The 15,258-nt window shown below is 45.2% G+C and overlaps 1 protein-coding gene across 4 annotated transcripts in view; it reads left to right on the forward strand.

Annotated features, from left to right (window-relative positions):
- The window catches only part of TP53BP1 (tumor protein p53 binding protein 1), a 74,049-nt gene that overhangs the window by 28,887 nt on the left and 29,904 nt on the right, over positions 1–15,258 (forward strand). For all 4 annotated transcript variants that reach the window (XM_074966737.1, XM_074966735.1, XM_074966736.1 and 1 more), the window contains 3 exons: positions 13,414–13,533; positions 14,212–14,448; positions 15,067–15,124. In XM_074966737.1, the coding sequence (XP_074822838.1) occupies positions 13,414–13,533; positions 14,212–14,448; positions 15,067–15,124 (415 nt within the window). The remainder of the gene's footprint in view (positions 1–13,413; positions 13,534–14,211; positions 14,449–15,066; positions 15,125–15,258) is intronic.

The raw sequence follows: 15,258 nt of genomic DNA on the forward strand, positions 1-15,258 counted from the left end.
CATCTTACAGCACCGTTTTCCACTGAACTTAGCAATACGTTTCTTCTACTGTTGAAACTGTATTCACAACAGTTTTGCCATTGTGAACTAAATACATTGTTTTTCCTATGCTATTACTGCAGTAGAGGGATGCCTCTCGCTCTGAAATTGATCATGAAAGTGAGGAACTGGAAACATTGAGTATCAATAGGTGACTGTGTGTGTTGTCTTTATGCAGCTCTGCAAAGATTGTGTTATGCCAAGTTAACCATATCTAAACCTTCACAATGATTTTCTGGGTATATGAGCCGCTATTTGTTTTGTAGGTTCATCCATTATAGCAATATGTGTATTGTTGTGATCATGGCAGGTCTTACAATGCTGCATAATTCTGTTGAGCTAAATTAAACTGCTCAGCAGGAAGGTATGTTTGTGAATCATTTGGCAGATTCAGATAGGGCAATCTGGGACCTGGACCAATGAAACACATAAAAATATTGGACTAGATAAATTCCATCCCCTGAGGATGAGTGGCCCCTGCAGGATTGTCCCCTAAAGCTTGTTCTAGATTGTTTGTTCAGGTGATTAGTCTTTTTAGCTCTGCTCTAAAAAAACTAGACATAAAGTAATAGATATCACTGTCAAATTTTCCTATGTTGTAGCAATGTTGGTCCCAGGATATTAGAGAGACAACGCATGTGAGGTTATAAGTTGGTCCAATAAAATATATTACCTCTCACCTACCTTGTGTCTTAAGACATTCAGCTTAAATTTCCCTTGCTTAACTTCAGCCCATAACTGCTTACTACTCTAAATTGTGCCACTCCCTTTTTGTTTTCAAAGACTTGTATACCTTTATAACTTCCTCTTCTCTCTCACTTCGTCCATCAGTCTTCAATTGGCCAAGATATACTAATTTATTTGAATCTTTCCTGGTCAGTCTGTTTAGCCCCTTAATTTTGTTGCTGTTCTCTAAATTACTTATCTACATCTTCCTTCCTTTTGTTGTTGTTGCCTTTTATGGCATCTTTAACTTCTTCCTGATAGCTTTTCCAACTTCTTTATATTCTTTTTGGCTCTCTCCCCTTTTCTTCAGTTTTTGTGACATGGGACACACTAACTGCTGGGAATATGAGATCCTGGTTGGACAGGTCAAGGAAGGGTGTGCCTACGTTGTAATTAAAAACATGCCTGGCCAGTGCCAACTGACTGAGGCTAGCAGGACTCTGGCTAAGGGGCTGTTTAACTGTGTTGTGGGCTCAGGCTGCAGCCCAGGCATTAAGACCCTGCAAGGTGGTAGGGTCTCAGAGTTTGGACTGCAATCCAAGCCCAGACATCTACACCACAGTTAAATATCCCCTTAGCCCAAGCCCTGCTAGCTCAAGTCAGCTGATATGCGCCAGCCCCTGGTTTTTAATTGAAATGTAGGCATCCCCGAAGTGGCAGATTTCCTTATGCCTGAACAGAAGTCGTTGAGATGAAGTCCAAGTGTTAGAGGGAAGTTTGGATGAAATGAGATCACTGAACATTTGTGTGTCTTCAATACCAGACTTTGTGAAAAACATGACCACATAATAGGATGGAACAATCCAATAAATGAGAAGAGCCTTTTGGAGTTTGAAAGTATGATGAAGACCATAAGCACATTATTTAGTGAGATTGTGTGTGTGTGTGGATATTCGATTGGGGGTGGAATATGGAAATGCATAGATTCCAAGGCCAGAAGGGACTGTTGTGATCATCTAGTTTGACTACCTGGATAACACAGGCGACAGAACTTCCCCAAAATAATTCCTAGAGCAGATCTTTTAGAAAAGCATCCAGACTTGATTTTGAAAATTGTCAGTGATGGAGAATCTCCCATGACCCTTGGTAAACTGTTTCAGTAGTTAATTACCTTTGTTGTTAATGTACATGTTATTTCCAGTTTGAATTTGTCTAGCTTCAACTTCCAACACTGGTTCATGTTATACCTGTCTCTGCTAGATTGAAGAGCTCATCACTAAATACCTGTTCCCAATTATAGACTGGAATCAAAGTCATCCCTTAATTTTCTCTTTGAACTCCTTGAGGCTATTTAGCTTAACAGTCACTATAAGGCATGTTTCTAATCCTTTAATCATTCTCGTGGCTCAGCTCTGAACCCTCTCAGTTTATCTACATCCTCTTGAATATTGGACACCAGAACTGGGCATAATATTCCAGCAGCAGTCACATCAGTGCCAAATACAGAGGTAAAATAACCTCTCTACTCCTACTCAAGAGTCCCCTGTTCATGCATCCCATGATCTCATTAGTCCTTTTGGCCACACCATTGCACTGGGCATTCGGCTGATTATCTAGCATGACACCAAATCTTTTTCAGGGTCACTTTTCCACAGGATAGTGTCCCCCATCGTTTAGGTATGGTCTGTACTCTTTGTTCCTAAAGGTATACTTTCACATTTAGCTGTATTAGGGGGGAGGGATAGCTCAGTGGTTTGAGCATTGGTCTGCTAAATCCAGGGTTGTGAGTTCAGCCCTTGAGGGGGCTATTTAGGGATCTGGGGCAAAAATTGGGGACTGGTCCTGCTTTGAGCAGGGGCTTGGACTAGATGACCTCTGAGGTCCCTTCCAACCTTGATATTCTATGATTAAAACACACATTGTTTGCTTGCATCCAGTTTACCGAGTGATCTGTCCTCTTCCTTATTTACCATTTCCCCCAATTTCTCTGTCTGCAAATGTTATCAGTTTTTCTATGTTTTCTTCCAGGTCATTGATATGAACATACAAATGGTCATCTAGCCAGTCTAGGCAAGTATCCTGTCTTCTGACAGTGGCCAGTGCCAGATGCTTCAGAGGGAGTGAACAGAACAGAACAGGGCAGATTTATCAAGTAACCTATCCCTGTCTCCAGTCCCAGCTTGTGGCAGTCAGCAGTTTAGAGAATCTCTGAGGGTCAAGGATGCAACCCCATCATCTTGGTTAATAGCTATTGATGGACTTCTATCTTCCCATTAACTTCTCTAATTCTTTTTTGAACCCAGTTATATTTTTGGCCTTCACAACATTCCCTGGCAATGAGTTCCACAGGTTGACTGTGCATTGTGTGAAGAAATATTTCCTTAAGTTTGTTTTAAACTGGCTGCCTGTTAATTGCATTGGATGACCCTGGTTCTTGTGTTATATGATAAAACCTTAAATAGTATAGGACCAAGAACTGATCCTTATGTGACCTCTCTAGAAACACACCCGTCTGATTCCCAGTTTGCAATTACATTTTGAGACCTACCAGTTAGCCATCTTTTAATCTGTTTAAGGGGATAGAAGTGGATAAGGGGGAGCAGTAGATATGATATATCTGGATTTTAGTAAGGCTTTTGATGCAGGTTTCAGAGTAGCAGCCGTGTTAGTCTGTATCCGTAAAAAGCAAAGGAGTACTTGTGGCACCTTAGAGACTAACAAATTTATTAGAGCATAAGCTTTCGTGAGCTACAGCTCACTTCATTGGATGCATCCGATGAAGTGAGCTGTAGCTCACGAAAGCTTATGCTCTAATAAATTTGTTAGTCTCTAAGGTGCCACAAGTACTCCTTTGCTTTTGATGCGGTCTCATATGGCATTCTTATGAGCAAATTAGGGAAATATGGTTTAGATAAAATTACCATAAGGTGGGTGCACAACTGGTTGGAAGACCATACTAAGAGTAGTTATCAATGGTTTACTGTCAGACTGGGACTACCTATGAAATGGTTCAGTCCTGGTCCGGTACTAGTCAATATTTTTGTTAATATTCCCTCCATGGCTGATGGAGCGGAGAGTATGCTTATAAAATTTGCAGATGTCAAAATGGGAGGGAGTTGCAAACACATCAGAGGAAAGAATTAAAATTCAAAGTGACCTTGATAAATTGGAGAACTGGTCCGCAATCAGATGAAATTCAATAAAGACAAGTTCAAAGTATTGCACTTAAGAATGAAAAATCAAATGCATAAATAAAAAATTGGGAATATCTGGCTAGACAGCAGTCCTGCAGGATTGTAAAAAAGGCAAATATCGTTCTGGGATGTATTAACAAGAGTATTGTATGTAAGAAGTGAGAGGGAATTGTTTCACTCTGTTTGGCACTGGTGAGGCCTCAGCTGGAGTAATGTATCCAGTTTTGGGCACCATACTTTAGGAAAGATGTGAACAAACTGGAGAGAGTCCAGAGGAGAGCAGCAAAAATAAGGTATAGAAAACCTAGCCTGTGAGGAAAAGTTCAAAGAACTTGTCCTATTTAGTTTAAAGAAGAGATGGCTGAGGAGGGAATGTGATAAGTCTTCAAATATGTAAAAGGTTGTTATAAAGAGGATTGTGATTGTTCACCATGTCCACTGAAGGTAGGACAAGAAATACTTAGCCTAGTTTTCAACAAGGGAGATTAAGGTTAGATAGTAGGAAAAACTTTTTAAGTATAAGGATAGTTAAGCAGCAGAATAAGTTACTTAGGGAGGTTGACTTGTTTAGCCTAACCAAAAGAAGGCTAAGGGGAAATATGATTGCTCTCTGTATATACATCAGAAGGATAAATACCAGGGAGGGAGAGGAGTTATTTAAGTTAAGAGCCAATGTGGACACAGGAACAAATGGCTATAAACTGATCATAAACAAGTTTAAGCTCGAAATTAGATGAAGGTTTCTAACCATCAGAAGAGGGAAGTTCTGGAACAACCTTCCAAAGGGAGCAGTGGGGGCAAAAAACTTAACTGGCTTTAAGTCTGAGCTTGATAAGTTTTTATGGAGGGGATGGGGCTTCTTATGATGGCATGTGGCACATCGGCAACTGTCAGTAGCAAAAAATCCCCAACGTCTGGAGATGGGACACTGGATGGGGAGGGCTCTGAGTTATTACAGAGAATTCTTTCCCAGGTATCTGCCTGGTAGACCTTGAGCATGTGGGCAAGATCCAATTAATTGCCATATTTGGGCTTGGGAAGGAATTTTCCCCCACATGGGATTGGCTGAGACCCTGGGGGTTTTTCGCCTTTTCTGCAGCATAGGGCATGGGTCACTTGCAGGTTTAAACTAGCGTAAATGCTGAATTCTCTGTAACTTGAAGTCCTTAAACCATGATTTGAGGACTTTAGTAACTCAGCCAGAGGTTAGGGGTCTGTTACAGGAGTGGGTGGGTGAGGTTTTGTGGCCTGCAATGTGCAGGAGGTCAGACTCGATGGTCCCTTCTGACCTTAATGTCTATGAGTTGTGGAATCCCCATCACTGGAAGCTTTTAAAAACAGGTTAGAGAAAAACATTTGTCAGGGATGCTTTACGTGAACTTAAAACTGGCTTAGCATATAGTCATGGACTAAGTGAGCTCTCGAGGTCCCTTCAACCCCTAAATTTTTGTGATTCTATCTTCGGTTGTGCTCTGCCTCAGTAGGGAATTCTGCTAGCACAGGAAAGCAGCAGTTCCTTTACTAGACTGGATCTAGATATCTGATAGTGTGACAGGATTGATTGAAAACAAAATAACGCTTTGAAAGCAGTTCAAGGTTTGGGCGAGAAAGTAGAGGTTCTTGGGGCCAAGGAGACTTAGTGGCCTCTAAATATCCAGGAATAATTTCCTATGTTGTAGTAGTAGTTATTTTATTCAGAGCTGACAGTGTGCTCAGTGCTGTATAAAGATTCCTGTTCATTGGGGAGTCTGGTCTCTTACTTTGGATTAACAGGACGCTCCTTCTGCCCTTCTTCAGTTGTTTTTATTGCTTGGCGTTGTGTAACGTAGCAGATATTATGTTCTCTTAGCATGCATCGCTTCCTGTACTGGATGGAATCGGACCCAGTCAAGGGTTTTTGTGTTGTCCCCTATTGGCTGAACATTGCAAAAGAGGTAGTAGCCTTAATACTAGTAAGATACTGGATCAGAAATTCTTTGTGATTGCGCATGATTGTGCATGTCCATTTCATTTCAGGTGCACCAGTGTCAGAGAATTTCCCCTTAGTAGTACTTGTCAAGGCAGTGCATGTGTCATCTGCTGTCTCGTACTGCTGTGTGATGGTTTCTTCGTGCTCCCTGTGGTCAGTAGTCAAAGTGCGTTAGCTTGCTTCTACAAGCATTTTTTCTCAAGGAAATTGTTCTTGTGTATATAATTGGTACGTGATTTTATTAGTTGTATAGTTAGTGTAGATTTAACGTAGTTTAGTAGATCTTGCAGAGTCCCACTTGTTCTGGATCCTGATGCCCAGTACCTGGGGATGCCTCAGTTTCCGGGCTTTAAACCTTGCACTGGTTGCAGAAAATCTATGCCAGTGAGTGAACCTCATTCTTAGTGCCTAAAGTGCCTTGGCAAGGGTCATCTGAGACAAGTGCTAGATCTGCAGGGACTTCATGCCCCAAACTAGAAAAGATAGGAAGGTGAGGCTTTGTCACCTTCTCATGGAGGCTGTCTTGTGTCCACCTTTGGAGGCTTTCTGCTCAGGGTGAGGACTGATTGCTCAATAAGAAGTGGTCCTTTGAATGTTTGAGTCTCAGCACCACTCTCCTTTCCTGGTGCCAAGGAAGAATCATTGGCAGGATGCTTAGAAGGACTCATCTTCCAAAAGATCAAGGTTTCCAACACCATCAACCAGCAAAGAAGCTGAGAAACTGGTCCTCAGAGAGGAGACACTCCCTGGTGCTGACAGCACCTCAGGTAGGGTGGTTGACTTCAGCTGTTGCTGGAGCACTGTCTCACTTCGTGGTGCCAACCCCTTCAATGCAATAGCAGCCGTATCAAGGGAACCTCTGGAGGCATATGCAGCTGCTTGGAATCTCCTGTGCCTCTCGGTACTGGCCCCTCCAGTGGTTCAGGAGACATCTTGTCTGGTGCTGATAAACCCTTAGACTGACTTATCTTCCAGAAAAGATCAACTATCAGTACCATGATTGGCTTTGCTCCCTCCTGCACCTCTTTGCCTGGTGCTGCCAAGAGACAAGCCTAGTATGCTTTCCTCAGTACTGTCATGTGTATCAGCCTCTGGATAGGAAGTGTCATTCTCCATCCCAGGATTTTTGCCCTTGGTTTCCAGCAGGAGTTCCTCATTGGTTAAGGAACATGGATCCTTGCTATGGAAGAGATTGGTGCCCAGTGCTCTCCCAATGGCCATATTGGAACTCATTGGGGTTTCCTCCCACCATCAGATCCTCCCCTCACCCTACTCCTAATGCCAGGATAGTGCGTGCTATGAGACATGCAGAGTCACTGCTGGTACCGAACTGGGTACTGAGCACGTGTAAACTGCCCCAGTGGAACCTCCATTGGAGAAGTTACTGGCGGCTCCACCTTAACCTGCTTTGGCTTCCTCCTCATCCTCCCCAATGAGGCGGTAGTGTCCAGGGGCCTTACCTCTTCAGGATAATTACAAGGCATATCAGGACCTGTTGAAGAGGGTGGCCTCCTCTCCAGACATACAAGTGGAGCTGGTTCAGGAGAGCTCACATCATGTGGTGGATATTTTGGTTTCAACAGGGCCCTCCTGCATTGCTGTCCCCATAAACAAGGCCATTCCAGGAGTGCTTTGTGGCAAACACCATCTTCTCTATCAGCAGTGGTCAAAAGGATTGAACGGAGGTACCTTGGCTCCTGACTGGGGTATGACCACTTTTACACACACCCCACCACTACCAGAGTCCTTGGTGGTTTGGCAGTGAATGAGAAGGAGCATGACTGGCAGCCTGCTTCTAACCCAAAGTTGAGAGGCAAAGAAACTCATCTACAGCAGTGGATTCCATATCCTGAACCAGCAAGCCGTGCTGGGAAGATAAGATTTCTCCCTCTGGTACAATGTTCTCAAAATGGCAGACAGGTTATCAGAATGCCAGAAAAGAGTTTCAGGCAGTAATGGATGAGGGAAAGCTGGTGGCTAGGACCTCTGCCTCATCCAAAGCAGCCTGGAGAGAGAGAGAGAGACTGCAACTGTGGCCATGGCATCTGCTGTCACAATATGTAAGTGTTCATGGGTCCAGTCATCAGGTCTTCCTGGATAATCTGTTGGACCAGCTGTGGATCTCTCCTTTGAGGGTCTAGCCCTTTTTCCCCCCAGGAGACTGATGATCACAGTACCCCTTGAGACTGTAGAGTTTAAGTCTTTGGAGATTTATGCTCCACTCCCTAAAAAGAAGCAATTCCATCCTCAGTCATTTTACGGTTACCAACTCTTTTTGCCTATGTAACCTGACCAGTCTTGGTGGGACTGGAAGAGTCATAGGAAGAGACACCCCCCCACCCCCTCATTTTTCATCTGCTTTGAGAGTCATCCAGACAGCGTGAGAATGCCATGCAGTCTGTTTGACTGCCTTGTTTGAGGACAGCTTACCAGTTTACCTTATATCCTAGCCCTGTTTTTTCTAACAAGTTATCCCACTTCCTAAGTGTTTGGACCCATACTACCACAGGTTGGTGGGGGTGGGGTGGGAGGGGTGGTTCTCCACATATACCTATTTGCAGCTCATCACAACAGAAAGTGTCACTAATTTTGTTCAAGATCAGGCCACGGTCCCGGGTCCCTGATGGATGCTTTCCTGTTACCTGGAAAGACAAACTTATGTATACTTACCCTCCAGTTCCATTCATTCCCAGAGTAGTGTTAAAGAACATGCTCTCATGTTCCTCAGCACTGGCATGGCCTTGTCAGTATTGGTTTTCCAGTCTGCTGAGCCTTGCAACCAGCGCTCCATTAACATTAACACCAGAGCCACACCGGATCTCACATGACCATGATAGTCTCCTTCATCCCAGCCTAGTTGTCCTTAATGTTACAGCCTGCATGTTCCATGATTAATGCCTCAGGTGTTCAAGGGATATGCAGAATTTACTCACGAATAGCAGTAAACCTTCTAGGTATGTTTACTTGCTAAGTGAAAATGGTTCTTCTTGTGATCTCAGCAAAAAAAAATGGTTCTCCTGTCTGGGCACCTATACAGCATGTTCTGGACTATGTGTTATACATGGTCTTTCCATCAGGGTTCACCTGGCAGCTATCTCCGCTTTCCGCCCTGCACTTGATGATCACTCACTTTTCTCCAATCCCCCATCACCCAGGTTTTTGAAGGATCTGTTCAGGGTATATCCCCAAGTAGAGAGTCCTATTCCTCCTCAAGACTTAAATCTTAACTATGATACGGGGTCCACCCTTTGAACCGCTGGCCACCTGTTGCTTCATCTTTCAATGGAGGCAGCCTTTTTGGTGGCAGTTACCTCTATGAGGTGATCAGGAGAATTGAGAGCCCTAGTATCTGACCAGCCATATACAGTCTTTTGGATGAGGGCGTAAGTACCTTGTCCTCACAAGATTTCTCATCACAGTGGTTTCTCACGTCTCCATCAATCAGTAGTATACTTCCTTTCCTAAGCCTCTGACTCATAAGGATGAGGAGAGACTTAACACTCAGGATGTCAGGAGAGTGTTAGCTTTTTACTTGGACAGGACTAAATCGTTTAGGTCATCCTCACAACAGTTCGTGATAGTCACGGATAGGATCCAGTCTCCTCTCAAAGAATCTCGTTATAGATTTCCTCCTGCGTATGTTTGTTACAGCGTTGCCATTGTAACTACACTAGCAGTGCCCTCAATGAGATCACAAGCATCTTCTGTAGCATTTCTAGCTCAAATACCTATACAGGACTTTTTTAGAGCTGCAACTTGGTCGTCAGTATATTCTTTTGCATCTCACTGTGCCATCTCTCAACAGGCTAGAGACCATGCCAAACTTGGACGTGTCCTTCAATGATTATTTAGGTAGATTCCAATCCCACCTCCAGGTTGAACTGCTTTTAAATCCCCTGAAGTGGAATGGACGTGTGCAATCAATTGTAGAAAAACGGTTCCTAACTTGTCCTATAACTGTTGTTCTTTGAGATGTGCTTTGCATATCCATTCCACGACCCACCCTCCTTCCTCTCTATACTGGAGTCTGTCTGGTAAGAGGAAACTAAGCAGGGTCGGGGAAAGCTCTGCCCTTTATACCATTGTGCAGCACTATGAGGAAGCGAAGGGCTATGCATTGCTCTGATGGGTAGTGCTAAAGCAGAGGTGGGCAAACTACGGCCCGCAGGCCACATCTGGCTCGCGGGCCCGTCCTGCCCGGCCCCTGAGCTCCAGCCAGGGAGGCTAGCCCTCGGCCCCTTCCCCGCAGCCTGAGCGCGCCGCACTGCACCGCCAGCTCTCTGGCCCGCCGCTCTTGCTGGGCAGTGCGGTGGCGTGGTTGGTTCCGGCATTGTAAGGGGACAGGGAGCGGGGGGTGGGGTTGGATTGGTTGGGGGTTCCGGAAGGGCAGTCCGGGAGCAGGGGGGGTTGAATGGGTTGGGGGTTCGGGTGGGGGGGCTGTCGGGGGTGTGGATAGGGATTGGGGCAGTCGGGACAGGGAGAAGGGGGGGGGTGGATAGGGGGGCAGTTAGCGGCAGGGGTCCCAGGAGCCAAGGAGCAGGGGGGTTGGATGGGTCAGGGATTCTGAAGAAGGCAATCGGGGTGAGAAGTGGGAGGGGGCAGATAGGGGCCAGACTGTTTGGGGAGGCACAGCCTTCCCTACCCGGCCCTCCATATAGTTTTGCAATCCTGATGTGGCCCTCGGGCCAAAAAGTTTGCCCACCCCTGTGCTAAAAGAAAAATCTGATCTGACACACTGGGTGTGCACACCTTGAGTGGAATGGACTGAACATGTGCAACACATCTTGGAGAATAACATTACAGAACAGGTTAGGAACCATTTTTTCCCAGCTGTTGTCCCCAGTGTGGTTAAGCAGTCATTGTGATTGCCAGGTAATTTGTGGTTGATTTTGTTTTTACTCTGCTACTATTGAATTAGGCCTTGTCTACGCTACAGAGTTTTGTCAACGCAAATTACACCAACATACAGCCACTGCTGTAATTAAACTGCTGTTGCATCTCCACACTATGCATCTTGTGTCAGTGGAACACATCCACAATAGCAGCTCTTGCATCGACACGGAGCAGTGCACTGTGGATAGTTATCCCACTGTGCAGCTGGTCACAGGGTGCTTTGGGATGGGTTGCAATGCCTTATGGGGGCAGGTACAGCATCACATGATGACGGTTGCTCAATCCCATCATTCCATGGCTATCCTACTAGGTTGCCAGCCGCTTTTCAACTGCCCTGGTAACCTGCGAGCCAGCCATCTCTGTCAGAGAGCCTGGATCCTGCACTGTGTTCAATATTGTGCTGTGTGTTATGAACACCAGGCTATAATGGGAGCACAGGGGTGGGCTGTTTGGCTGGGGGATGCCTTCAAGGAGCATATTAACACTGAGCCACAGTAACGTGTGGTGTTGTGTGTGCTGAGGCTGGCATCGTTTGTTTGCACCATGCTAGGAACCATGTAATGATTGTTGTGTGTGCCTGAAAAGTAACACATTGTAAATCACTTTTTAAAGTAGCACTTGGTAATATGATCAGCTGACATTGCTGAATACTAACACACTTCTGTGGGCTTCCTGTGTGTGTGTGTGTGTGTGTGTGTGAGAGAGAGTGTGTGTGTGTTCAGGGAGAGTGTGGCATGCTGTCTCTCTAAGTTCAGACAGCAGCCAGAAGCAACCAATCCTGAGCCAGAAACTGGTGCACAGACAGCTGGTGTCCACCTGTCTTCCCAACCCTGACATCAGTCCCCACCTCCCTCCCTGGCTCTGCACAGCGCATCAGGAGTCTCTTCCCCACCCCCCTCCTGCCTGCAGCAATCTGTCCTGCCTCCCTGCCACTGTGGTCCTAGTGCCAGGGAGAGCAGGATTCAATGTTAATGTTTTGATTCCATGATTCCTTCAGAGTTCTCCCACAGCCCCAGGAGATCCACCCTCTCCCCTGTAGTCCAGGCAGGAGTGCATTTGCTGCTGGGAGCCAGCATGCTCAGCTGGGCAGTAGCTATGTGAACTTTCCAGGCTGAGCAGTTTCAAAACTTTCTGGGGCTTTGAAAGGGGAGGGGCACGTGCTTGTGTAGCTGGGCGCAGGGCAGCGGAGTTCAAAACAGTGAGCAGAGCAGTCACGGTGGGCATTGTGGGATACCTCCTGGAGGCCAGTTACAGCAGTGTAACAAACAGTGTCTGCACTGATGCTTTGTCAATCTAACTTGGTTTTATTTTGTCGGCAAAGCAGGAGAGTTTTTTGTCAGCAGGAGCATTGTAGTGTGTATATCTCCACTGTTTTGTCAACAAAAGCTGCCTTTTGCTGACAAAACTGTCGTGTAGACAAGGCCTTAACCATCCTTAATTCTTAAAGCATTGTAACAACTTTTTTTATAGTTATTGAATATAAAAGTCAAATATGAAGAACTCTTAGTAATGAAACAATAATTTTCTTGAATTTCTTATGCTCCATTAGCCTTGCTGCACTCAGTTGTGTATTCTCCAAGATAATTCAGTTTGCAAGAAGGTTTGAATAGCTTTTCTGAATCTAAATGTGACTTAAACATTATTTAAAAAAAAAACACTAAACTTTTATTTGAGAAAAGAGACTTACCTTTCAGGGGATTATCTTATCATTCCACTCATGAAAGCCATGTCATAAGGGCTCCATTTGTTCTGCGACACAGTGAAATCAGATTCTATGGTAGCAACCCCTTATGCTGTGACAGCCTTAAATTATTCAATTGCCACCAAATAGGTATAGTTTCTGGTACTTCCCCATCCCTAGCAAGCTATGTCTCGTAGTTGAAAATTCTAAATAATATAAAATTAGTTGGTAGTCATTTTTCAGCAATGTTTTTTTCTCAGTTTATTTCCTTCAGGTTTCTTTATCCAGGGAAACTTTTGTGGCTGTGCTCTCTAACTCTTTTAAATGTCAAGCTGTCACTTCTCAGAAATGTATTTAGACCTGTATAGAGGGCAGCCAGCTGTTGTGTAAGTTTAAGATTTGTAAAGCTTTCTGCACTTGTTCAAAATAGTGCTTTATCTTCAGAGTATTATTTCAAGCTTCTCCTTCCCTCCCACACAGCTCTTCTAATGCACTTCAGTCCTAACCTGCATTCCTGCCCTCTCTTCTTCCACCCTTTTTTCTGTTACAGTGCCGGGCATACCTTGAACACAACACTCCTTTCTACACATTACAAAACCACTACCCACATTTGCATAATTAATCTCTCCTTTTGTTAGAGTGTGGAGGAAGGCGTATGAAGCTATGGTTGTGGCCAAGTCTCCCACTGGGGAATTCTTTCTGGGATGACAGATTTGTAGGGTAGAAAGACATGAGCTGTGAAGACCTTAGATTCAGAAAAGCTATTCAGTGGAGTGGTCGGTTTGAGATCAGTAACTTACTTATTGGAGAGCACTCACTGAATCTATTCTCCAAACACCGCACTGGGGTGTCCCAGTTCGCTGCAGAAGCAGGATGAACTCGTCCCCATCCCTAGTGAGCTCCAGTGCTTGCCACGTATATTCAGATACAGACCTCTCCTGCAGATCACTAATTCTGCGTCTCTCTTTAAGGAACCCTGTTTCATTTCACTTTGCCAAAGGAAGGTGATGTCATTCAGCCCTTGACTAGTGTGACCCCATCTCTTATTGGACAGCTTAAAATGGGACCCAGAAGACACAGCACTCCTATCGGTGAGTTTGAATAGAATGGCCTCGATTTGAAATGGAAGCAGACTTGAGTCTTGATACAGGACTTGATTAAAGCCTTAAACCTAATTTAGGAGCTGGCATTGGCTGGCCCTGTGCTGTGAGCAGGGCATGTTCACCTGTCACAGTTTCCCATTGGTACTCTGACCTTGGTCACTCACTCATTCAACCAAACATTTCCCCCTTTATATGTAGTCTCTACTGTACCACAGGTGGGTGTGCCTGTCTTGTCTTCTTGCCATGAATTCTATATGCATGGTGCTGTCAGTCATAGGCTCCTGACAGCAGGACTCAAAAGGCCCTCCTAGTCCAAATCCTTGCCTTTTACTAAGGCAAGATCATTTCCTGTATATACATTTTTTGCCTTATCAGGCAGCATCCCTTGTGATGTCCAACTTAGCAGTTGACTTCTATAGTGGTGTCTATAGTGGATGATGGAACTAGTTGGCCTTTGGCTAAGGCTGTTGTCACTACTACAGAACTGAATCCCTGAGACATTCTTAAGGGCAGCCTGATAGGAATGTCCACTGCTATGCTATTTGCCACTGAAGCATATAATTGCACCACTCCTAGGCACCCACAGGGAGCTGAACCCAATGCAGCAAACACTACACTGGCCATTTTCACTTTGTATTTTGTGCCTTCTTTCCTTTCTCATTTTAGTGGATGGCAGCTGCCCAGATAGAACCATAATAACCAGCGATGTCACAGCAGAGGGCAGTATTGGGACCAATGATGTCACTGTGGAGAGCGCTATGGCATCAGCAGATGTGTTGGAAGAGTGTGAAAAGGGGGATTCTGATGCAGCTCCTGAGGCTGATGGAAAACTGTGTCTTCGAATGAACCTTGCTACCCCTGTGAGCGAGGAGAGTGAGGGGAGTCTGCCCTTCAGTCTGGAAAGTAAGGGAATGGAAAACTGGGGAATATGTAGGTGCTGACCGTCTCCTCACCCTGGGATACCCCACCCAGTGCCAGTCACTTGACAAGGGTTTGGAATCAGATTCGTTTGGAGAGCTGCTGGCTTCCTCTCACAGGAATCCTTTTTTTAGTTCCATTGCACAGTAATGTCTAAGAAAATAGTGTGTCCTGCAGCTGAGAGGGGTGTAGAGACCCACTTAGGTGGGGGAGGGGAGCTCATGTCCCATTGGCATTGCAGTGAAGCAGAGGCACTTCCAGGTGGGGGGAGACGTTCCTACGGCAGGAAGCTAAGTTTGTGTGTTTCAACAGAGTTGGGGGGCAATTAGGAGATGTGATCCCAGTCGGTTCTCTTGAGAAAAGTGTAACTTCAGTATCTGAATGCTGCTCTTCTGCTCAATCTATGTAATATGCTCGAGTATTCATACAGGCTGAGGGTTGCAGTGGGAAGCTGAAATGGCTGGTTGAGGGGGGATGGGATGGTTTCATACCTATCTTCTCTTCTGTTGCTCATCCCCTCTAGCTGCAGAGCTCATGGGGGCAGGAAGGCTGTTCAGGTGTGATGCTAACAGGATTCTTTCTCCCCTCCCCCATCTCTTTCAGAGCCTGCAGCCAGTGAAAGGAAAAATGGATCCTCTGCTGTTGGTGGAGCTGTTGCCAGGTAACTACTGCTTGTTGCCAAGCAGAGTGGTTGAACACACAGTTCTTGGTAATGAGAGAAATGATCATCTACTAACAGCAGGAAAAATAAAAATGAGACCCAGCAGCATGGAGCTGGCTCAGCCACTGCTTTTG

This window comes from Natator depressus, chromosome 10, assembly GCF_965152275.1.
Source record: "Natator depressus isolate rNatDep1 chromosome 10, rNatDep2.hap1, whole genome shotgun sequence".
Classification (NCBI taxonomy): domain Eukaryota; kingdom Metazoa; phylum Chordata; order Testudines; family Cheloniidae; genus Natator; species Natator depressus.